Below are 26,378 nucleotides of genomic sequence, written 5' to 3' on the forward strand. Positions count from 1 at the left end.
ATTTGACAGAAATTCATTGCAGCAGTACCCAAGGTTATCCATCACCTTGATGGATTTCCATCAATTGAACTCCAGAAAGAGCATATTTGAGATCATTGCAGAGCCAAACGAAGATAAATAAATGAATTAACATTTCTTAATTTTTGTTGTATTTATTAGTGTTTGGATTTTGCATTTTTGTATTTTTTATATTTTTTTATTCTGTACCTGTGAAGCACTTTGGGCAGCTTTGCTTCTTGTAAATGTGCTATATTAATAAACTTGACTTGATTTGACTCCCTTCTCACTATGGAGTGATGGGGGCATTAACCCTCTGGAGTCATTTGACATGGAGACATGTCAAAGTCACATGGCTGAATTAAGTGGTCTTCCCATTAAATCCACCACACTCTGAGTTTCCATTTGAATGTATGTTGAAAGTGCGGACATCAAGCTATATGAGGTCTGTTAGAAAAGTATCCGACCTTTTTATTTTTTTCAAAAACCATATGGATTTGATTCACATGTGATTGCATCAGCCAAGCTTGAACCTTCGTGCGCATGCGTGAGTTTTTTCACGCCTGTTGGTTGCATCATTCACCTGTGAGCAGGCTTTGTGTGAGCACTGGTCCACCCCTCTCGTCGTTTTTTTATTGCGAATAAATGTCTGAACAATTTGGAGCTTTGCTGCATCAATTTTTTTCCAGAAACTGTGAGAGACCTCCAGGTGGACACCATTCGGAAAATTAATATGGCTTTCAGGGACGATTTTATGGGGATTACACAGATTAAGGAGTGATCCAGACGGTTTAAAGACCACCCACAACTGCTGAGAGGGCGCCGCGCTCCGAACGCCGATCGACAGGCTCAAACCCCGCTGAAACAACCAGATCATTTCCAACGTGTGAAGGCTTTGTTGATCCGGGATGTCGTCTGACTTTCACAAAAAGGCAGAAGGTGTGGATATCAGCACTTTTTTGGCACATTCCACTGTTACAGGAGTTATCTTCATGGAAAGAAAAGCGGAGGGATGCCCCACGGAGCCGTTCATTACGCAGCACAAAACCACCTCCGTGTTGGTCTCACAGGACGGCTTTCAGGTGGATTTCAGACGGCTGTCGGTTGCTTTTCAGTCGTGTGATTATCCGAGAAATTGTGCATGAGCTGGACATGCCCCAACATGTCCTGTGAGGCTTCATCACGGCGTTGCTTTGCGCCATGCGGCTCCACCACTACGCGGTGATGCAATCACACGTGATTCAAATCCATATGGTTTTTGAAAAAAATAAATAGGTCGGATACTTTTCTAACAGACCTCGTATACCAGTTTTAAAATTTTGTTGATAGGCCCAACAAAACTGGAATCATGATAAATAATTTTCACCAGGCTTTTGCTTTTATGTTATGGTAATGTGTGGAGCAGCACTTCGTGCAGAGCGGTACTTCCTGCGGTGCTTCGTGCAGTATGCACGCGAACGGGAGTTCTCTTCCTCCTTTCTCCTCTCTGGCCATATTGTCATTTGACATGATAATACAATAAATATACAATTAAAATGATCAAATACAGCCTTGCTATGAATAGCCTACAAGCAGACTAAAGGGGTGCTATTAAAAGGTGCTAAAATTGGTTGTTAGCTCTTAATTGGTTGAGCACACATAAATGCTTGTCAACTTACTGTTTTAAGTATAAGCTGGAAATATATAAATTTCACAGTAATTTGAACTGATAGTATTGAAATTGAGGCAGCACGGTGGCTTAGTGGTTAGCACTGTTGTCTCACAGTGAGAAGGTCATGGGTTCGAATCCCACATGTGGCCTTTCTGTGTGGAGTTTGCGTGTTCTCCCTGTGTTTGCATGGGTTCTCTCCGGGTGTTCCGGCTTTCTCCCACACCCAAAGACATGCAGGTTAGGTGGATTGGATACTTTAAATTGTCCGTAGGTGTGCGTGCAGGTATGAATGTGTTTGTTTGTCTATATGTGGCCAGGATGTACCCCACTGGATAGGCTCCAGCCCCTGCAACCCTTAATTGGAGTAAGCGGTTGAAGATGAGTGAGTGAGTGAGTGAGTATTGAAATTGGAAGGGCAAGATTTTAACCAGCACCTGTAAAAGAAACAAACAGCCTGAGCTTCATAGGTTTACTACTGGAAATCATTAAATTTCACCATCAGATAAAGTCTACTTATTTTTCACAGAAGCATAAAATAGGCTGTTTGATCAACAGTTTATATTTGGCCATTTTTGGATGGGAAGTAAATTTTATTTGTAAGTTTCATCTTCTCCTGATGTGCTTGACCACAAAGGTTCCATTAACTGTCATCTAAGTATTTGTTCATTTATTGAAAGTTATATCGTCATTGCAGTAATGAAGTGATGTTGCATATCTCAGGTTTATGTCATATTGTACAGACCTCCTATGTTCCCATGACTCATTTAACCCCTTCTTGTTGCATGTCCACAGTCATTCATCAGGGAGCAGCTGGCAGACCCTGGCAGAGCATGTGAAAACAGAGTCATTTGTACTGAAAAGCTTGAAGCCCAGTGCGGTCTACCTCTTCTTAGTGCGGGCAGCCAATGCCTATGGACTGAGTGATCCAAGTCCCATCACTGATGCTGTGAAAACACAAGGTGCGAGATGATTGTTTATGAACATTAATGCAAGTTTGAGGTCATAATTTTTCAATGCCAGTATATCTCTGTACAGATATCCCACCCACCAGTCAAGGTGTGGACCACCGTCAGATCCAGAGGGAGTTGGGAGAAGTTGTCATCCACCTTCACAACCCTACCATTCTTTCCTCCTCTTCTGTCAGGGTGCAGTGGACAGTGAGTATTGCTTTCTCCAACACAGCCCAATGGTAACGTCATTTTTAACAGATTCCCGTTTGGATCCGTTTTGGAGCTGTTCACTAACGTTTGGAGGCTAGATTTGTGATATCTATTGTAGTACTGTTAGGCAATTCAACCAGGCTAATAATCTAACATCCCATTTCCTTTAGGCGGTTTCTTACAGTTCGGTCACAGACGTTGACTCCAGTTTCCTCCCATTCATTCCTCATTTGTTTTGTTGTTCATTTTTCGATTTTTGAGACATATTGCTTTAAGTTTTCTGTCTTGACACTTTGATGTCTTCCTTGGTCTACCAGTATGTTTGCCTTTAACAACCTTCCCATGTTGTTTGTATTTGGTCCAGAGTTTAGACACAGCTGACTGTGAACAACCAACATCTTTTGCAACATTGCGTGATGATTTACTCTCTTTTAAGAGTTTGATAATCCTCTCCTTTGTTTCAATTGACATCTCTCGTGTTGGAGCCATGATTCATGTCAGTCCACTTGGTGCAACAGCTCTCCAAGGTGTGTTCACTCCTTTTTAGATGCAGACTAATGAGCAGATCTGATATGATGCAGGTGTTAGTTTTGGGGATGAAAATTTACAGGGTGATTCCATAATTTTTTCCTCAGAATTGAGTGATTCCATATTTTTTTCCTCTGCTTGGTCTAAAAAAGTAACCGTTACTGACTGCCACAATCTTTTTTTCTTGATTTCTTATAGTGTTTCTTAAAGCCAGAAAGTTGCCATTTGAAATGACTTTAGTTTTGTGTCATGTCTGTGATCTGCTTTTTTCTACAAAATTAAACAACTGAATGAACATCCTCCGAGGCCGGTGATTCCATAATTTTTGCCAGGGGTTGTATAAACACACATGGGATCAAGTGCGCATGTGTTTATATTTATGTTCCATTATCAGAAGAGTCATCATGGCAGAGGTTTGAGTCAGCGTTTCTCTGCTTGGATCGTTTTATTCTCACCCCTTTTTTACCTACTTTTTTAAAAAAATTCTTTCTTCACTGTAAACTTCAAATGTATAAACTTTAAGGCAGTTATAATCCTTCTAAACTCAAAAAAATTCTGAAAATTAGGCACAATAAGAGATGCATAGAGAAAAAAGACTAAGCAAATAAGAAAACATTAAAACAGAATAAACACGATGGCAAAAGAGTACAACTAATAAATAAAAGAAAAAAAGAAGTAGGGCACTTCATCAGTGAGATAATTTTCTAATGTATTATTTTGTATGGTTGGATTTATTCATTTTAAGGTCTTAGTAAGTAATTGCATTTCTTTTTTCATTTCATTTTTTGTTTCCTGTCCATTTTCTTGTGATTATTAATCTTTTCCTTTTTGTATATTTTTTTCTTCCATTTATTTATTATTATTGTTTTAAATGCTTCCTATATTCATATTTGAAAGGGCAAAGTTCATAAAAAGCATGCCCTCTTGTCAAATATGTCATATTTAAAAACTCTTCTGATAGTCATAAATGCAGCTGATTGTGATTAAATTGCATTTACTTTTATGTAGGCTCGTGCCCCACAATATGCAGAGTGGAGTCATTTCAATAATAATAATAATTCACAATATGGGGACTCATTTAGAAATAATATATACACAAAAGGAATAATGTGCTTTCCTTTGTGGCCATCAGGATCTTGTAATTCTCAACTAGGCTTTACAAGTAACTTAATAGGTCTGTCTGTTTTTATGTTATGGGCTTTCTCCATTTTGCCATCATGCCCCAATGGGGTGGATCACTGGTTTTCATCTATATCTATCAGAACTCAAAGTTTCAAATCTGAATATGCAGTAGTTTTTGCAGAGTTACTTATGGGAATTTTGTGGACCTGCTCAGTGAGTCAGTGACTTACCGACTGACTCCATTAATCCTGCGCCTGCAATGCTAATCTTCAAGAACAAAAAACATGTCTGCCTTTTCACCACATGTGAACTGGCATTTGTAAAAGGAAGAATGTGCAGTGAGAATGTGAATATCTCATACATTCTTCAGACCATGCGTTCACGTTTTTCACATCGTCAAGCCTGATATAATGAAAATGAAAAGTAAGGCAAGACAGAATTTGACATAGAGGATGCATTTCTGATTATCATTAAAATACTGTGTCTGATCAGACACATGCCTATATTATTATATATGATTTACATTCCCAAATGGCATTGTACTGAATTAGTAAGTGTGTAGGAAACTTTAATAGCCCCTTTAGTGTTTTTTTTAATCATTTATGTACTTACTATTTTCTAATTGTAGGTGCTATAATGCTATAAAGAATTGTAACCATATGTTCTATGCAAGATGAGCACCGTGTTACATTTTGCAATCTGGTTCTTTTTCTTTTGTTCATGATTCCTCAGTAGAGACCATCAAATAAAACGTGTTTCCCTTTTCTCCATCTCTCCAATGGGTATGTTAGTTTCACAATGGGTGAAAGGTCTAGTAACATGTGGCGCACAGCATTTTTATATCGCAATGATTTATTGAGGGATTGTCTACATCCTTTCATGGCTCAAGATGGGAGCAGAACTCGCGCTCATTCATGTATGTACAATTTTTCAATGACTGATATTTATAAAGGCGAACATAAGCACATCTTTAGAACTATTTTTATAAAAATACATTATAAATTAGAAATGAGTGTGCTGGTCAGCAGCTATGTGCAGTAACTAATAACTACCAAAAGTTACATTCTACTACAGAACAAAGCCTTCTGAGAGAGACCATGTTCATACTGTAATCCAGTGTGTGGCGTGCCAGGCTGTGCCCCCTCAGATTGAAAACACTTGACAGCTGTTAAAATAATACAAGCGAGAAGGAAGAGGTGGCTAACTCATGCTCTTAAGTGGAAATCACTTACAGATGTTCCAGGGGGTAGGTTGGAAAGGACAGAGGAGAACTAGAAGGTTTCCTGAGGTGTTTCTTTGCTGCTGGAAGCTAAATATGAAGTACTGTTGTCCACTTGTAGCTGAGAATGTGACATTAAAGCTGACAGAGCACAGCTACCTGGACACAATTGCAGTGTTTAGCATGACTCTTGGCTCCTCTGAAGTAAGGTTACCTCTGCATTCCCAGGTACTATGGATTGTCACGCTGAGTGATGGATGGAACTGAGGAAATGTGACATGTCAAGACTGATTTAAAACTTCACTGCCCAATTACCCTGTCTGGTTGGAATGTTCCAAAAAAGGGGAGAAAAAAGTGACATAAGGGATACTGAAGTTGTAGTTAAAGAGTATAATTTCTATGTTTCATAGAGTTAAATCTATCCCCAACGAGAGGTTTATTGGTGCTATATTTTCGTTTGTGTTGTGGTAAATGGTCGCACAGTGTTCAGGCTAATGAAGACCACCTGAGCTGGCAACGTATATTACAGGTATGAAGAAAATCACTAAAGTCTTTACAAGCCAGCGCTGCCTGCCTTCCACAGGGATGTTTGGAGGCATTGGTGTACTGGGTAACCATTATTTTTTTCCTCCAGTGCAACATAACCCAGCACTGTATTAAATAAACAAATCCCTACCCGTTCTATATTTAAACATTATCTAAACGTCTTGCATTGGTCCACTTTTTCCTCCTATCCTCTTGCCTTCGGTAGTCAGTCGTTAAACTGGAGAAATCGACAGGGTGAGACAGGCTGTTCTGGAAGCTTGGGCCCTGTTTAACCAGCTCCAGACTTAGCGGAACCTCTGGCCGATGACCTCATGCTGTGGTTTGCACAAATCGCTGCTGCTCCAAATGACGCATAGACATTCAGTTGAAAGGAAAGATATAGATGTGGATGGATAAACAGGGGTGATGTGATGGTTTGTGCCACATTCCAGTCAGTGTCTGCAGTATGAGGCTTATAAAGCCTTAGCTGTTCAGTAATACTGCAGTGGGAAAATATCGATGGGCAGCTACTCTATGTAACCTGAAAGGGTGGTAGTCTGCAGATTTTGATCCAACAGGTCACTTCAGTAGGTTGCTTTGAGTTTCTTGGAGCATCTCATCTGGGATAAGTTGGATCAATAACCTGCAATGCAAGGTGTTGACACATGATAGAACATGGCTGCCCATCACAGCTGGAGGACATTCACTGTCATTTGTCACGGTAAACAACAACAGTGACCCTATCTGACCTTTGTGTTCCCTTTGCCATTCACCAGGTGGAGCAGCAGTCCCAGTACATCCAAGGCTACAAGGTGATGTACCGCCCTTCTCCGGAGGGATCACAGAGGAGCGACTGGGCTGTGTTTGAGGTTCGCACCCCTGGCGAGGACAGCACCGTCGTCCCGCATCTTCGAAAGGGAGTCACATATGAATTCAAAGTCCGTCCCTTCTTCAACGAGTTCCAGGGAACTGACAGTGATGTTAAAATTGGCAAAACACTAGAGGAAGGTAAGAGAATGTTTGCGCATGTATGCTTTTGTGGTGACACAGTTTTAAATACAAAGCATGCATATGCGAGTGTGAATGATAGGTGTGTACTCAGCAGGTGTGTGATTGTCTTGTGTAAAAATGGTGTGTATTCTGGGACATTTGCTCTGGAAAGGGTCTTATGGAAACCCATCACATGTTGTACTATTTTTTTTTTGCCGGTGTCGCAGACCAAACGGTCCGCCCCTAAAAATCGGTCCGCCTTTTACATCTGCGCATGCGTCATTTCGAACACAGCAGCACGCCTGAAACGGAGTCTCTTCACCCAAAGTGATCAAATGGATTTATGGGATTATTAACCATCAGATGATAAAGGTAAAACCTCTTAAATCATTCTGAAGTAAGTTTTAAGCAGAAACAAGGCCATTTTATGTAGAAACGAGGCAAAATTCTGTGATGCTTTGAAATGTTCAATGCTCTGCGAATGCATCAGCTAGCAGCTCATTTAGCCGCGGTGCTGTGACCGCTTCCGCCACCTTTTATGATAAAATAATGCCGATTTTATGTGGAAAAGATTGTTGTACAAAAGCTTCAGATATCTGTCGCTGAGATAGATGATGACTGAAGTGCAGTTTGAAGCAGAAACGAGGTGTTAATCTGTGAACCATGTCATCGGGGGGACCGATTTTTAGGGGGACCGTTCGGTCTGCCACACCAGGTTTGGTCGTGGCTGACTTTTGAGGTTTGGATGAAACCCAAGTATAAATCTGTAGGGAGTATTTAAGAGAAATTTGTGTTTACCAGGTGTGTGCGCATGTGTTGCATGTACGGGACTCTGATGTTTTTTTTTTTCCTGCAGAATTCTTTTTTCTTCACAGCCATGTTGATAGTTGTTTTTCTGAGCCACTACGATAATGTTTGTTCTCACTTAAGCAGAAAACGGCTCATATTTGGAAGACTGTTGTTACGCCTTTGAAGCTGTGCTCATAATGTTTTGAGTTTAATTACCACCGGACCACTGGTTTGCTGTTCGCACATTAGCACGCACTCCATCGTCGTAGTGCTCCTGTCTGCACAGTTGCGTGCCGTTATAAAGGCGCCTACATTAAACAGTTAACAGATGAAAGCGCCCACATTTTTAATTTGGGTAATTAGTCCTTTGTTCTCACCTCAGCTTCAGTCTCAGAGATAAATCCACATTCTGACAACTAAATTGGATGAAGGGAACACAACAGACTGAGTTATGAAAATGAAAAACAATCTGGAACCAGTAGAAAGGTTTTTTTTCTTCTTCAATATATATCTTTTGTCTGCCCTCCATAGCTCCTAGTGCCCCTCCTCGCGAGGTTACGGTGATGGAGAGCGGGGACAATGGAACTGCCATCGTGGTCTCCTGGCAACCTCCTCCAGAAGAGGAGCAGAATGGTGTGGTGCAAGAGTACAAGGTAAAAAACAAAGAACAACCACAAAAAAGTCAGATTAGGTAGCTTGAGCCTATCCAAGAGTGAGACGTAATGTAAAGACACAAAAAGAAGGTGAGAAACACAAATAACTATAAGAAGGGTGCAGACACGGCGCCAGAAAAAAGAGACTGCACAGGCACAGACAGGTAATGATTTCCTGGCTGAGGCACTTTTGTTTGGTCTGTGTTGTTCTGCTGTGCTGATAGAGGCTTTGAGAGTGGAAGCAGGAGAGGAGCTGCTGGACAAATGTTGTGAAACATTGCCATCTGCTGGATATGGTCAACACCATTTGGCATTTCAGTCATCTTTCTCTCTCATGTCTTTGTCCCACATATGTCTTAGGTTGAAGGGGGAATTATACCCCAAAGGTGAGCAGTGCAGCAGTTCAGTTTCTTGCTCAAAGACACGTTCTGCTCTAGGGAGTCAGGACTGAGCTGTCATCACCCCCCTCAGCTGTAAATGTGGAAAAATAAACTGTGGTTGTTAATAACTATTTTCATTGAAAGGTGGGTACTTTTGATAATTGTTTGGGGGGGGAGGGTTAATGGACATGAAATGGTTAGCGTTGTGTCACAGATATGTTAGGTGCAATATTTATGGGCATTAGGGGCATAGTAAAGGCCCCCTGACACTTGCAACGACTTTGATGCACACACTTGCACGGCGTGTGTCGTGCAGGAGAGTAAACTCGTCTTTAACGGGTGTAGACTGAACGCAAGAGGGGCGTCGGCACGTGCGGTTGGGCAAAGAGAATTTTGAAATGTTCAAAAAATCTTTCACGCATAAATGTAGTGCAACGTTGTGCGATCAACTCACCAACACTACATGCAGCTCATGAAGTCAAGTAAAGAAGAAGTGAACAGTGTGAGTGATTGCGTCAGCGCATGGCATCAGAGTGCAGCTTGTCTGAATGATTATAACGAGATGTTAATTCTGTCATAAACATACTTTTACAGCTGCACACAAGAAGGAAAAAAAACATGCAACTGTTTTACCAAGCCATGACAATGTAAACATGACAAATAATTACCTTTTTAGATGGCTACAAATGCTTTCCCCAGCCTGTTTTCAACAGACAGCTCGGAGAGAAAATGATGAATCCACTACAAAATAATTATTTTATATATGCAGTGCACAGCGCATGGCAGTCATTGTGGAACAAAGCACAGCCTCTAGCTGGGAACACAGCGGGTGGGATTGTCACAGTGACGTGCGTGCAAGTGCGTGCATCAAAGTCATGCAAGTGTCAGGGGGGCCTTAACTCATGCCTTAATTTCACAACCAATATTCTGTTGGTTATTCTTTACCCTTGGTTGTTTATTCTCTAAACTCTAAATATATCAAGACAATTTCAAAGAGTCCAAAGAGATAACTTTAGATTACTTCGACTAAACAATCCAAAACATTTTTCAGACATACAACTGCTTTACTTGCAGTTCAAACCAGTTCACTGATGACATATAGATGTCTAAAAATAGTTCAGAGACAACCAGTATTTGGTTTAAAGACAATTTAAAATCATTTCTATTAAATTAGACCTGTATTTTTTCTGGTCAGAGCAATTTACAACCAGGTTATTTGTAAATCAGCCAAAATAAAGGTCATTGAAACATTTCACCTTTAGTTTTGACTGTTTTAAATACAACGAAGCATGTTAAATGGTGTTGTGATCATTTTTGCTATCACCAAACTAAAAGAGTTTGAATCTACAGATTCAATTTTAATACTTTTCTTTCTAAATTACTCAAATTATTTATAACTTATCAAATGGTGTAATTATTTTATCACACTCAAAAGAAGTCATAATGTCAAGATCCACAACTACTTTAAACTGAGTAAAACTACTTAGATGTAAGGGTTTAGTGTGGGCATTGATTTACAAGCAAGTAATATGTGGTGGATTGGAGGACAGTAGACTATCGTAACAAACAAGGACAAAAGAATGATAAAGATTTATTTTATGATTCTAGTCATTTCTTCAGTCTGGGGTTGTGTTCATTTATCCTTCAACCTATAGCACCTCTGTCAAAGACCCCTTCTGCTCCTCCTTACCTGATAATATCCATGCCTCACTTTGGACAGCATTGTCCTCTCATACATTATGCTGTGGTAAGCCTGTTTGTGTCAAAGAGAGTATAGGTTAGTGGTAGGAGAGGAGAGCCAGATTTAATCCATTGTTAATTTTCCAGGTAAATGTTTTCTGGCGATAGGCTTTGGAGTAATTTCATGGGTTTTAAGTCCACCTCCAGAATGTTCTTTGCTCATTACTGCACCCACTCCCTCGCGGCATTTCTCCCCACTGCAATTTTGATATACAGAAAATGTCAGGGCTCTGTAGTTCCATCACAGAAGTAAAAAGTCTCTCAAAGTAAACTCGAGGAAATGTGTACGTTAATCAATTAACTGGTAGGGAGAGGTGGGGTGAATATATGGGGGTCGGGTGTTGAGGTGCTGCCGATATACCTGGTTTGAGTTTGTGAGGAAGCCCACCCTCCTTGTGGGGAGTGACAGCAGTTTTCTCCTATTCAGAGTTTGTTTTTCTTAGGCTGAAGGTTATACTAAGTTATGTTATGCCTGCCCCAGCCAACTGTGTAATGATCACTGGCTGGAAAACATAGTCATACTGTATGCTTGATATGATATACAATAGTGTGGCACCAACCAAATAGAAGGTTCCAGTAACCAGAATAATAGCTCTATCTTAGCAAATTGTGTTTTGATCTTAAGTTAAGGCGTGGCCAGGCCCAGTGATGGTGTATTGCTGTTGAGAGGTAGCAGAAAGTGATTGCACCACAGACCACCAAAACCCTGATCTAAAGTTAAAGAGTTGTTCTGCTACTTATAGATCACAATATTCAGACACTTTACATAGGCAGGTTTGTGACATATGTATGCTCTGTTTGTATACTCAAAGATGTACATTAGCAATCAATTTCCTCCTGTTCACTCATCAGATTGTATTTAAAAACAAAAATTTAAAATGATGCCAAAGTTAAATCGAACAGAAAAAAACTGTTTGTATGGTTTGTACCATATTTGTTCTCAATGTTTTTCCTCCCCGGGTTCACAGGTAGGTAACAACAATACAGCACTAACCATGGGATGGTCCAAGTGTGGGGGCTTTCTGCACATAGTGGATTATGAAGGTGATTGGGTAGATGGAGGTGAAGGAGGGTTGTAGGAATGAGGCACTAAACTGCATCACCTCAGGAAGCTTTGGCAGATGACTGCAGATCTGTAAATGATCTGCTTGAATGCTGTGATGCTTTTTCAAAGATCTGCTTCCTTGCCACTACCTACTGAGCCTGTCATGTTAATAGCAATGTGCTTTGAGCCCTAAAATGCACTTGACCTACACTACAGGTGGGACAAAGTTACCATTAAGTCACTCTCAAGTCATGAATCAGCAAGTCCCAAGTCAAGTTTCAAGTCATAATGGCCACCAATTGTTTGCAAGCTGACTTGAGACTTGATTTGGGACTTGCAGATTGATGACTTGAGAATGACTTGACAGTGACTTCGGCCCACCTCTGCCCTACACGCTTTACACTGTGCACTCAAGATGGTTTAATAGGGCACTAAATGTCACGTAGACCATTATTTTGCTCATGCTTCAATTTCTGTGTCTATGTTCCAACAGATTTGGTGCTTAGGGAATGAGAGCAGATACCACATCAACAGAACAGTTGATGGCTCAACCTTTTCCGTGGTGATTCCCAGTCTGGCACCTGGAATTCGCTACAGTGTGGAGGTAGCAGCCAGCACAGGAGCAGGGCCAGGAGTTAAAAGTGACATCACCTTCTTCTGGCTTGGTGAGTACAAATAACCTTTTAGTCCAGCAGCTAAGAGAATATTTAGAGCAAAATCATGCAAATGGTGATACAAGCACCAAAGTTGGCAGAAATAGTCCTTAGACATTACTCTTTTGAAAAAACCGACTGGCCACTTGAATTTTCAATAGGCGGCCAGGTAGGGGTCAATTGAAGAATTACACAGGGGTCAAAATTAAAAATGCTCAAATCATTTTGAAAACTACACCACATTTGTCTGATCGTAAAGATTCCAAAAAGTTATAGTTTGGACTATCTATGACTGAATGTTCTGGAGTTATGGGGTAAAAACAGCAAAAATGGTGACAAAGGTCAGTTTCAGTTTGTACAGGGGTCAAAAGTTAAAGTTGCTCCAATTTTGGTAAAACATGATGCAAATTATTAGTTGAGTTAACGGGTTATTAAAAAGGAATAGTTTGGACCATGTATCATGCTTAGTTATCATGTTACAGGGTAACATATGTCACATGTCATAGAATCCAATGGACGTTGACCTTGTTTGACCTTTACTTTGAAGACCAAACATTCAACACAATCAAAACTATTCCATTTATTAATCCTATTAGCTCAACCAATAATTTGCATCACTTTTTACCAAAACTGAAGGAACTTTAGCTTTTGACCCCTGTACAAACTGAAACTGACCTTTGTCACCATTTTTGCTGTTTTTACCCCATAACTCCTGATCATTCAGTCATAGATAGTCCAAACTATACCTTTTTGCAATCTTTACGATCAGACAAATAATGTGGTGTAGTTTTCAAAATGATTTGAGCATTTTTAATTTTGACCCCTGTGTAATTCTTCAATTGACCCTACCTGACCACCTATTGAAAATTCAAGTGGCCAGTCAGTTTGTTCAAAAGAGTAATATCTAAGAGTATTTGTACCAACTTTAGTGCTTGTATCACCATTGCACAATTGTTTTGGTTATCGGCTGCACTATTTAGATTTATTCAAGTCGACTTACTCTAATTCTCTTTGGCCACCAGTTGTGCTTCAATGAGATACTGTACAAGGAATTGTAATTGTAACAAATAATTGTGGCATTAATCCACTGAGCTCAAACTAAAGGTTTTTTTAATTTCCACCAGTCTGTCAAGCAAACATGCATTTATATAGAGGAAGCCGGAGCACAGTGGATCAGAAATGTTGTTTTGTGGCAGCATAAACACATTATGCATAGGTTTACGTCATTCTATTGTGGATTTAATACAGCAAGTTATTGTTTATAAGGATGTGTTATTTATGTCTCCCCAAGTGTAATTTACAGGTGTTTAAAATCGATTTTAAAATTTTTGATTCAGTGACTCAATGTCCAGGGCACAGTGAATCAACTTGGAGTATAATGAAAAAACACACGATTATAAAGACTTATCCAAAATTATTAAATATATGCTGATGCACATACAAACTATAATCCAGCAAACCAGCTATGTAATGTGTGAATGTCTTATATAGTAATATGAGTCCTTTCAAAACTATTATAAATACAGCTGTCATAATTTCTATTCAGATGTGAAAACAGTTGTTTATATACACATATTATAATAATAATTCATGGAAAAATAAATGTATAACCTTCAACAAGTCATATTTGTCATCCACTTGATGCTGGGGCTTAGTAAATCACTTTCTAGACTGATTCACTGTGCTCTGGGTGCATGTGACACACATGAGTCATGTTATCAAATAGCTGATAGTCTGGGGAAGACATAACACATGCTCATCAATTGGATGGGGTAGTCTTCTTACTAATAACAGTTTTTTGGACCACCGTTCTTCTGTTGTGAGAAATAAATACAAAGACACTGACATCCACAAAATTCACTTTTGATAGGAAAAAACTGACTTCACTTGCCGCTTAGTTTTATCCTTAATGTATCAAAAAAAAAACAAAAAAAAAACACACAAATTTATAAGGGGGATGTCTTTATGCATAAAAATATGGCATAACTGCTGCAAATATTTATGTAGTTTTGCAGATATAGCTACTGATTCACTTGCCCTGTGATTCACCATGCCCCAGTTTCCCCTCATTCCTTTCTTTGTAGAAAAGGGCACGTTCAAGCCTCTGCTTGTTTCCTCTTTACCAACAGCAAAGCTTAAAAACTGTAATTGAAATGATTACAGTCACACCAACATCAAACTTGCCACAGAAGTCGTTGATGAGTTTGAAATCTGTGGGTTCAGGTCCTTCTGTTTTTGTGCACCGTGAAACTGGCGCGGTGGTTACCATGGCACATTGCATTCCTGTGTAGCAGAGCTCTTTTGCGGCCCCACCCTACGCCTTGATCCAGTCAAGGATGCAATGTTTCCTGCATCAGCTTTCCTTCAAACAACAAAGGCGGTAATGAATTCTGCACTGCAGGCTCAGACGGGTCATGTTATCAATGCTAGGAAACAGCAAACATTCTATCAGGGTTAGTTGTTTTAATTTATTTCTTGATTTTTTTTTTTACCCCTTGAGACAAATATATTTTGAGTGAGCTTGTCACTTTTATTCCCCAAAGCAGGCAAGCAGACCGCTTCAGAGACGGATGAAAAATGCATGAACAGTGGTACGAGGCAGAGAGCGAGAAAGAGAGACAGAGAGAGAGAGAGAGAGAGAGAGAGCTCCATCTGGTTTTAAATGTGTGATTGAGTAGGCCGGGATGGGCACGAAGCAGTGTCGGCTGTGACTGATACAATTCCTCTTACTTCAAGAGTTCCTGTGGCGATCGTTGCCACGTTTCAACGCTGGAGTGGAACAATGTGCCTCAGGGATCAACCGGTTCTACCCAAATGCATTTGTCACGCTGTAAGCTTGTAACGCGTCATCCCAGCCACGCCACCTGTACGCTCCCCCGCGGCTGCTTCTTCACGTCGGTGCACACCGCGCACATGGCCATACAGGATGTGGAGAGAAAGAGAGTCACTTTGCTTTTTTGGGGTGTGTTTTGGGGGGGGGGGGGGGGAGGTGGCTGTGGATTGAATAAAAAAAAGTGACTCCACCATGGAAGGCGTATGAGGAACGGCAAAGAAATTTTAGAGTGGCAGGGGGCGGGGCACGGCTGAGAAGTCTTTCCTGTGTCGCACGAGGCTGAAGCGGAGAGAATAAACAGATGAGAAAAACAGATGGATAGTCGCGAGCGCCTGTGCACACTGTTGGTTCCGTTATACTCAGAGAATTGCAGAGTAGAAACAGCTTCAAGGCATTCTCACCTTGGCTTTTTCACGGCTGTGCTTCTGTTTGCTAATTAACGTAGTGCTAAATAACGCCAGTGATGTCATCGGTTGTATTCACGCAGTCGTGAAGCCGCCGGTGCTTGGTGAAAACGGAGCCTTGGCGTGATTTTCTGTCGGGTTTCATCAGATGTGTGTAGATCACAGGCGCTGCTTGAGCGTCTGCTCGAGCTTTTGTCAGCTCACCTGCCATTGTTGGCTGGGATTTGCTATGAAAGCCTTTTGAATAATAGAAAGAAGAAAACCAGCCTCACCTTCACACACTGAGACCATAATATTTCTGAGCTCCAGATGAAAGGGGGATGTCATATTTATGTGCTTTGCTGCCTCCATTTACATGAAATGTGTGTTTCCTATGGTGGGCTTTTTCACTTTCCTTTAGATTTTGAACAATCACAGCTTCTTGCCTTATTTGGGTCTTTTTACCGAAAGTTGTCAATGTACTTCAGAGGACGAAATGCAAAAAGTCTAAAGCAGCGATCAGTGAACAATATCCTATATATAAAGTGCTAAACATAGTGTGTGTGTGTGTGTGTGTGTGTGTGTGTGTGTGTGTGTGTGTGTGTGTGTGTGTGTGTGTGTGTGTGTGTGTGTGTGTGTGTGTGTGCGTGCGCGTGTGCCCACAGCCCACATATGGGTAAAAAGGTGAAGTGTAGGTGAAACCTTACCTGTGCAGGACAACAAATAAAAGTCTTTTGTGAATGTCAGAGTGAACATGATGATCATGATGATGTCTCAAAGACAATAAATACTTTTTTCAAATTGCTTCAGCAAAGTAAGCAGAAGTATGCTCAAAGATGATCACAATAACCTTTGTTTTGCCACTTTCTCTGACTAATATAATGTGGTCCGTGCTTCTGCATTTAACTAATGGGTATTTCTGCTAGTACAGTGTAGTTCTTAGACTGGATGTCTTTGGTTCCAGCTCTCTGTGGAGGATTCTTTGTACTGCTGGAATGACTTAGTGTCAAATGAGTGGTTACTTCGGGAGACTTAGATGAGAAGTATTGTACATTATTATCACTTTACCGAGGCGTTGCTAGGCCGGTATCGTAGATTTACGTCGACGGAACCTGGCTATATCCGCCCGCTGTGCGTAAACAAATGACGTCATATCACGCACGCAGCCCAAGAACTCCACAGAGGAAAAGATGAAAAGGCGAGAAGTGTGTGTTGGTCCCAATATGGATATTCAGGATGATTTTCTCATGGATAGTACAACAATGAACAGCAGCCAAAGCAGCCAGCTTGATGAGGACGCACTGCCGAATTTGGAGAGCAGCACGCGCCAGCCGACACGACAAAAGTTAAGTGAGCCAACTTTTGTACGCGTTACGTGTTGTGTATCTCAGGAAAAAGTGATAATAATGCCAATAACATGCTGTTGTCGTGCGGTATGCATTTTCTGAGTCCCTCCGTCCATGCCGTCGCCCACAATGACAGATATTCGCCCTTGTCTAACTCGGGCGAATATCTGTCATTTTGGGTGACTGGGCGTGAACATCGGGCCTCTGAAAATGCATACTGCCCTCCAAAAGCATGTTATTGTACAAGGTCTGTTAGAAAACTAACGGACCTTTTTATTTTTTTCAAAAACCTGATGGATTTGAATCACGTGTGCTTGCATGAGCAAACCTTGAACCTTCGTGCGCATGCGTGATTTTTTTTTCACGCCTGTCAGTTGCGTCATTTCCTTGTAAGCAGCCTTTGTGTGAGGATGGGTGGAGTCTCTTGTTTTTTCTTTGCAAGGAAATGGCAGAACGACTGGAGCAGCGCGACTGCATCAAATTTTGCCACAAACTGGGCAACAGCCAGGTGGAAACCATTCGGATTATTCAGACGGGTTTCGGTGATAATCCTCTGGGCATCACACAGATTAAGGAGCGGTACAACCGGTTTAAAGACGTCCGCACAACGGCGGAGAGCGAGCCGCGCTCCGATCGGCATCAACACGCTGAAACGACCGGATCATTTCCAAAGTGAACGCTGTGGTGATGTGGGACCGTCGTGTGATTATCCGAGAAATTGCGGAAGAGGTGGACATCAGCACTTTTTCAGCACATTCCACTGTGAAAGAAGATTTTGCCATGAAAAGAGCGGGGCGAAATTCATCGGCACAACGCTGGTGGTGCAGCAAAAGCAGCTCTGTGTTGAAGTCTCACAGGACATGCCCTGACATGCCCAGATCTTGCACCATTCGGAAGATTCGGACGGCTTTCTTTAAACCGGTTGTACCGCTCCTTAATCTGTGTGATGCCGAGAGGATTATCACCGAAACCCATCTGAATAATCCGAATGGTTTCCACCTGGCTGTCGCCCAGTTTCTGGCAAAATTTGATGCAGTCGCGCTGCTCCAGTCGTTCCGCCATTTCCTTGCAAAGAAAAAACGATGAGTGGCTCCACCCATCCTCACACAAATGTTGCTTACAAGCAAATGACGCAACCGACAGGCGTGAAAAAAATCACGTATGCGCATGAATGTTCAAGGTTGGCTCATGCAAGCACACGTGATTCAAATCCATCAAGTTTTTGAAAAAAATAAAAAGGTCCGATACTTTTCTAACAGACCTCATATTATTATAAAGGAATGTCAGCCATGACATTTTGAAATGTGGCACATTTCTCTGTGCGTGATCCAGCATACAAGTGCCTCGTGTGGAGGACGCCAGTGGCTGGGCAAGGTCGGTGGTGGGTGCAGACATGGGGCCAAATACAAAAGTATTTGTATTTGAAAATACTTAAATACATTTTTCAGAGTATTTGTATTTTCTGATTTTGAATTCAGAGTATTTGTATTTGTATTTCAAATACATTGCCGATCCCAAGTATTTCCAAATACTTTTACAAATATTTTTTCAAATACTTTTCAAACTTGGGAATCTCTGTGACACCATGTTGGGACACACCAGATATGACATTTTATTATTGTTTTGTGAAATGGTGGATACAAAATGATGCAATATTGATGGAAACAGAATATATATTGTGATAGTTTGATTATTGCCTGTGATATTATAATAGTGAATTTGTGATAAAACATTCAGTCCTTTACTTATCAATAGTACGTATTTGGTCATGGTATTTTCACAATAAATTGTCACTGGTTTATCAGTTTTTGTGTTGATTTGTTGTTTATAGTTCATAGAAAGTATTTGTGTTATTGTTGCTCTCGTAAGCAGTAAAAGTTGAAAATTTTTACTTTTGATGGCAAGTGGCAACACAGTATGCAGTCCGTGCTCTCAGATCATATTGGATTAATTTTTACATCCTCTCATTGACAGTTTACAGTCTGCTGCTACCATTTAACCCACTGCCTATGACTTAATAAGGCCCCATAAAAAAAAAAAAAAAAAGTTTATCACCCGTTTATCAGTTGTTGTCCGGGGTTGAACAACTGAAGTTGTCGTATTTGTCATTGTCATATTTTGCACTTCATAATGCACCACATTTTCAATGGGCAACAGGTCTGGACTGCAGTCAGGCCAGTCTAGTACCCTCACTCTTTTACTACGAAGCCACGCTGTTGTAACACGTGCAGAATGTGACTTGGCATTGTCTTGCTGACATAAGCAGGGACGTCCCTGAAAAAGACGTTGCTTGGATGGCAGCATGTGTTGCTCCAAAACCTGGATGTATCTTTCAGCATTGATGATTATCATGGCAGTATTACGGGTGTATTATGAATGCATCGCGCACGTGTTGCGCGTGCACGGCATCTGCATTGCGGTCATAAAATAAGCGCACTCGCTCCTTTCGGCATCACTATTCACACCAACAGTACAGCCTCTGGAGCATTTGGTGGATTTGGAAAAGTTGATCACAGAGTCAATGTTCATTTTGTCATGCGAGGGTTAACGCTTCATGAGTTTGGGGAGCGGGAGGGGGGAAGCTGCTCAGGGTGTGAGACAGTGTTTTTTTTTTTTTTTTTTTGAAAGTGTCACAGAAAACATACTTCAGCTTGAGTTGTTGATAAACAGCAGCTCTTCCTTTTGTTGGTGTTACATAAAAGTCCTGGATTGCAGCAGCTACGTCTTTGTGGATTTACACAGCTGGACCGGCACTGACTGGCAGGTATGTCGCTTTCTGCCACATATAGTACTTTGGGTTTATGTGACGTGTTTGTTATGCATTCACAGATTGTCCGCAAATCAGCTGCAAAGCAGATGTAATAAAAATGCTTTATTTGTGGCCAATTTGTATGCATTCGCTACAGCATATTTTAGTTTGTGATGTGGACATGATGGGCATGATATATATCTGTTTTACACACTGTCCCGGTCCGCTGCCAAGCTGCAAATCCACGTCAGTTGCGGATATCAGCGGTTAACGGCAGATATACAGCGCATAGAGTGAGTATGTATTGTGTATGAATTGAGTATATATGGAGTGTGTAAGGCGGATGTCATCCGCATCCAGATTTTTGAACAGCTCAAAAATCCTGGCTGCGGACATGCGTGCCTCTGTGGATGATCACGGGCAAGTTCGGATGACGGCCGACTCATACAGGCATGTTACACGGATATTGCGGATGTTTGGCGAATATGGGCCAATTTTGTGCGCAAACCATGTGCAAATCCTCCTAAACGCCAGTGGGACAGGGCCCTTAAACTGTTGGAGTATTTTTTTCATGCAGTTGTTCACAAAGTGGTGATCCTCACCCCATCTTTGCTTGTGAATGGCTGAGCCTTTTGGGGATGCTCCTTTTATACCCAGTCATGAGTTCCTCAGTTCCCAAACGCTTATTGAGTGTTGTCAGAAGGAAAGGTGATCCCAGCTTTTTTGAAACGTGTTGCAGGCATCCATTTCAAAATGAGCAAATATTTGCACAAAAACAATAAAGTTTATCAGTTTGAACATTAAATATCTTGTCTTTGAGTGTATTCAATTGAATATAGGTTGAAGAGGATTTGCAAATCATTGTATTATGTTTTTATTTACATTTTACACAACGTCCCAACTTCACTGGAATTGGGGTTGTATATAAACATGCACATGATCATGGGCCACACTGTGATGAAAGAGGATGTGTTTCACTCATGCCAATAACGTACTAAAATCTTACTGTTTCTTGAACATAAATCACAGCATCTGAGGCCATAAAAACACATTTTTTTGTTCCGAAAGTTCAAATTTGAAGTTCCAGTAAGTGATGTGCCACCTAATTATTGAACTTCAGAAATGTAGATCTGTTATTTTGTTGCTGTTATTTTATTCCGCTCTTCCCTTTCTGACTTCACATCCTCAGATGCCTCTGGTCGAATGAGAGACAGTGTGGTGGACCAGCAGAACCCCTTGTCCCAGCAGATCTCTGATGTGGTCAAACAGCCGGCCTTTATAGCAGGCATAGGAGCTGCTTGTTGGATCATCCTCATGGTTTTCAGCATCTGGCTATACCGACACCGCAAGAAGAGAAATGGCCTCTCCAGCAGCTATGCAGGCATACGCAAAGGTCAGTACAAGTATACACACAACCAGAGCTCTCTACTTGAATTGTTGATTTATGTTACACTGCAAGGGTTATTTTCTCACATAAAAGCCCTTAGAACCACAGTGACCAGCAGCCGGTCCAGCACCCAATAAGTAGCATTTATTAAACTATATATTATATAATTATAATTGATATGTCTCAATGAAATGTCAATATATAGTGCCTTGCAAAAGTATTCACTCTTTTGTACTTTTATACATTTTAATTTGTTTATGCCATTTCAAACACAAAAACAAATTCAGGTTTCTGTATATTACCATTTCAAAAAATGTTGCTCCTTAAACTCAAATTGAAAGCACATCTCTACAACTTGAAATAAATTAAGTAAAAATTTCAAAGCTAAGATGATGGGTTGCATAAGTAATGGTATAGCATAAAGTCACTCAGTTTTGAGAACTGTCTCCTCTAGACAGATATACCATAGAGTACTATCCTGTTTGTATTTTTAATGACTGATGTAAATGAAGTATTAGACATAGTCTGTGACTTGGAAATGTTTATGTATCCATCCCCTGACTTGTCTAAAGAATAGTGGCAATAAAACCAATGATTTACCTCTGTTATATTAAAGGATGTCATTACTTATGCAACTCTTCATTTTGCTTTGATGTTTTTATAGAATTCTATGACATTGTAGAGATTTACTTTCAGCTTGAGTTTAAGGATGATAATTTTAGAAATTTTAAAAAGAAAAGCCTGAATTACTTTTTGCATCTGAAAGAACAGAAAAAAAAAATTAAAACTCAAGGAGGTGAATACTTTTTCAGGGCACTGTTTGTAAAGTGTACCTTATCTGAAACAAATTCAGCCCAACCTACGGTGCATCCAGAAAGTATTCACAGCGCTTCACTTTTCCACATTTTTTTTTTATGTTACAGCCTTATTCCAAAATGGATGAAATTATTTTTTTCCTCAAAATTCTACACAGGCAGCAACCATTTTGAAAAATGTATCACCTGAAATAAAAAACATAAAACAACAACAACAACAACAACAACAAAAAACAACTCATGTTAACCAAAATATCTGAGTATTTTCATCATCTTTGTTGAATCTGATGATGTTGAAACTTGACGCCAACTCATTTTCCTGAGCTTTTCAAAGGATTTTTGTGACTTGGCACAAAGTGAATAAGTCGTATATCGTGTGTCTAAGAGACTTTGCTTTTGGTTATGTCATTCATGCAGAAATTGCTTAATAACACAGAGGTCATAAAAGGTTAAGCTTGTTCAGACAGTGCAAGGCCATTTCATTATCTTCTACCCAAAAGCCTCTCAGAATATCTCATGCTGCTCTGTCTCTCTCTCTCTCTCTCTCACACACACACACTGATGTTTTTTTTTGTTTTTTTTTCAGAATACGCTCAGTAAAGTGTAACTGAAAGTACTTTAAAGATATGATGTTAGCTCCCACACAGTGCCACATGAAGTCATCTTCTTTATTTCTCTTTTCATAGTTGTGTCACACTGATGGTGCTGTGGTGTCTTTGAAGAGTGTTTTCTCAAAAGTGCATTTTGTGGCCAAACAACTCCCCCTTTCAACTCCCTTCTGGCGTTGCTTGTTGTAATCTCTCTTTATCAAGGACATCTTGACATTTTCACATGCTTGAAATACTCTTGGTGTCATTATAAAGTGATGCTTGGACATGGAGGAGTTAAACATTAATATGTTTTGATAATCCAACAAGCTCTACATGTTTATGTGTTGGCTGTATTTCAACCCTTTCACAGTGACGTCCACATAACCTACTGGGTTCTTATCTGATCTGAGTTGAAGTGACAGAGTTCATGACATGCCCAACCTCTAGCCACAATAGTTAGAGTACAAAGAGAGCTATTAGCCTTTCTCTCTGTGTCTCATTTATGTGTGGGCTGGTTTAATGTGTGGCCTTGGGCTGTGCAGCTGCTGCCTGTGAGTGCTACCTGCACCAGTCACACTCCTGTGCTCAGGTTCACCAATAACTACTGCAGTCATAGGAGAGGCACCCTGAAACCATGACACCATCAGACAACATATTTTGCTTAGATGTTGCTGTCACACAGAATAAACAGGATGGATCTGAATCTACTGCAACATTGCCAAACATTGGAATGATTAGTGGTCATAAAGCTAGAGGCACAAGTTTTGAGCATGCACAAAACTTTCCATCTGACAAGCTGGACATCAGCTTACAAGAAACACATGTAATGAATGAGAAATTTTGTACAGGACAAAAACAGACACTAACCGATATCAAAATGTCGTATCTATTACTCATACATTTCCTCAATGTATCACAGTGTGACAGCTCCTTTATGCATACCCATGTGCTCAGTAATGTCAGAACAGCTACTTCCCCCCCATTTAAGGCTTGAATTGGTTTTGAAAATTTCAACTGTGTTGTACCAGTAAAGCACCTCTCACACTTGGTTGTGTTTTTTGTTGTTCCTCACTGTAATGGGCCAGGTTCTGGCAGCTTGACTAATTTCCCAGAGCAGTACTTGCCTGGCAGTGCTGAGGGTGGAGTCCTCCTGAGCAGAAACAGTACTCTGCAAAAGTGGGGAAAAGTCATTTTTTCTTAGTGGATTCATCCCTGACAGGGCAGAAATGGTTTGAGTCGGTGTAATTCTCGGTGTAATTCTCAGCAAAGTTAGCGTACATGCCATCGTCTACCTATATCACAAGGTCTTTTTTTTTTTTTCATTGCCTAGTGTGAATACTGGATGCCAAATTGCATTAAACTTGCACCGGACCAATCATAGCAGAGCATGAGGCTGTGGGCGAGGCTGGTAGTCTGGTTGAGGTCATGAAAAATTGGCACAACTTTAACTGGCCTTTCCCAACTTGTACTAACTCTCCCTGGGACAAACATGAGGCATGCTGAGGCGCTGAACTCTCCCAGGTGTGGAAGCAGGCTTTGAAGGTATTCAGACAAATCAGAACATTTGAGAAGAGGCCAGATGAAGAATTTATGACCGCAGTCATTTTCAGTAGCTAAATGGAGAGCGAGTGAAATAATGTGTGGGCTGATTGATCTCTGTGAGTGTTTAGGCTGATGTTTGCTTATATAAATTCCCACAGCTCTTCAGGGCAACAGTAGTCACTGGCTTGCACCTCCTCCTCCTCCTACTCCTCTTCATGTACCTAGACCTCAAGAGGCCATGGTCTTTGTTGGAACTGGTAACTAAGAATGTTTTGAGAAGAGTGTAATTGCAAACACATGAAGCAATATTCTGCACTCAGGATGAAACAAATTGAAGTGTGTGTGCGTGCGTGTGTGCAGATGCACAACTAAAGTGTTTGTTAGTGCTGTCTTCCATCCCAAAAGAAAAAAAAAAAGTTCATATTCAAATTTGTCAACTTATTTCAAAAGTTACATCATTTTTCATTATTTCTCTACCAATGAATGCAGTCAGGAAAGACATGCTCCTGTGTTTATGACCACATTGTGCATTGTCAATTTAGTTAATTAAAATTGTGAAGATCTCAAAAGCATTGAAGAATAATAACAACAACAAATTGGCTAACTAAAGCCAGAACTTGTATCTACCATACAGTTACTTGACAAACAACAGGTGCATTGCTTTGCGGTCGCAGGATGCGGGACTTCTCTGTGTCCCCAGGGTTAAGGAGTCAGCGGGTCAAAGAGCTTTTTCTCATCATGCACCCACACCTGTGGAACAGTCTTCCATCTTCCGTGAGGCAGTCGGAGTCCGTCGACATTTTTAAGTCAAGACTTAAAACCCATTTTTATTCTCTTTCTTATGAATAGTTTTTATTTTTTATCAGTTTTATTCTTTTACTTCTGTTTTTAATTATGTATTTGAATTTTTTTATTCATTTTTAATTATTTATTTAATTTTTATATTGAATTGTTCTGTGTGAGGCGGCTTGAGACAGCTGTTGTTGTGATTTGGCGCATTATAAGATGATTAAATTGAATTGAATTGAATTGAAAGACATGAGAGCAGTCCGTTCCATCTGGTGTGTGACGGAGCATTTGTTACGATTGGAAATCTCATTTATATTCTACAATATCATACAGTACATGCTTATCACAAAATACCTCGCTGTTCAAATTTGGGCTTTCTCCTCTTCAAAGTATTCATCATCCTGATTAAAAACATCCAAGTGCACAAATCTAAATCAGAAGTGGATCTGCATGTTGAATTGGCACAGGTTTTAGGCTGGATGCCCTTCCTGACACAACTCCACATTACATGGAGAAATGTGGCAGGGGTGGGGTTCCAACCGGGACCCTTCCACATTGAAACCAAGCACACTAACCACTTGGTCACCACCCCCACAAATCTTTAGACCTCTGTGACAGTCAAAAAAAGATGGTATTTATAGAACATTTGTTGACAATGTTATCAGACATACTGTTTACGGGAACATCTTTCTTCTCAGACTTCACACTCTGAGGCATCGTCAAGTTGAAAGCAAGGAGTGACATCACATATTTCAGGTCGTGCGATACTTTAATGCTAATGACACACAAGTGGGTAATGGAGCTATGGAAGCGATTAAGTGAAAAGAACTGATTGCTCTCCAGTGTGTGGCCCCGTCCCATCAGGCTTGTGACACTTGGGGTGGGGAGTTCAAGCTTCAGTTGATTTAACACTCACTTTTCCCTGGTTGGACATTTGAGCAGCTCAAAGGCAGGGGGCAGCAAACAGCCTGTAAAAACAAAGTGCAAACATGTTGAAGAAGGAAAATGTTGTATGTCGTACTCTTAACATCAAAGTGCTCATTCATTTCCTTTATTGTATTTTCCTACAGTGCCATCATTCACGTTCACACCAACAGGTAAGCAGTGTTTTCATACACCACACGATTGGTTTTATTCACTTTTCAAGCCCAAGGACAAGACATTTTGTGATGTTTGAGAGCAACGGAACGAGTGCAGAGAGCTGAAGGAGAGCCACTCAGTTTGTACTGTTAAAAGGAGCCGGTTATTTGCACTTTAAGGATCCACCAAGAAATAAATGTTCCATCAAATGTTTGGGTCATGTCAGAACGCGGTGCTTCAAGAGGAGTGGGCCACTCCACCAAGAAGCTCTCCAGTAGTAACTTGATCAAAGGGCTGTTGGCAGCCTCAGATGGGATTTAAGAGAATGACACACAGCCACTCCAACACACCAATTAGATAGATGTGTGTGTGTGGGGGGGGCCCTAAAGGGGTTAGCTGTGATCTGAAGTGA

The 26,378-nt window shown here is 40.6% G+C and overlaps 1 protein-coding gene across 1 annotated transcript in view; it reads left to right on the forward strand.

Moving 5' to 3' along the window:
- Positions 1-26,378, forward strand: part of robo1 (roundabout, axon guidance receptor, homolog 1 (Drosophila)) — a 516,486-nt gene that overhangs the window by 423,754 nt on the left and 66,354 nt on the right. The window contains 7 exon segments of the mRNA XM_034168365.1: positions 2,441-2,607; positions 2,684-2,805; positions 6,979-7,210; positions 8,513-8,634; positions 12,293-12,464; positions 20,953-21,156; positions 25,957-25,983. Of these exon segments, the coding sequence (XP_034024256.1) occupies positions 2,441-2,607; positions 2,684-2,805; positions 6,979-7,210; positions 8,513-8,634; positions 12,293-12,464; positions 20,953-21,156; positions 25,957-25,983 (1,046 nt within the window).

This window comes from Thalassophryne amazonica, chromosome 4 (genome assembly GCF_902500255.1).
Source record: "Thalassophryne amazonica chromosome 4, fThaAma1.1, whole genome shotgun sequence".
Classification (NCBI taxonomy): domain Eukaryota; kingdom Metazoa; phylum Chordata; class Actinopteri; order Batrachoidiformes; family Batrachoididae; genus Thalassophryne; species Thalassophryne amazonica.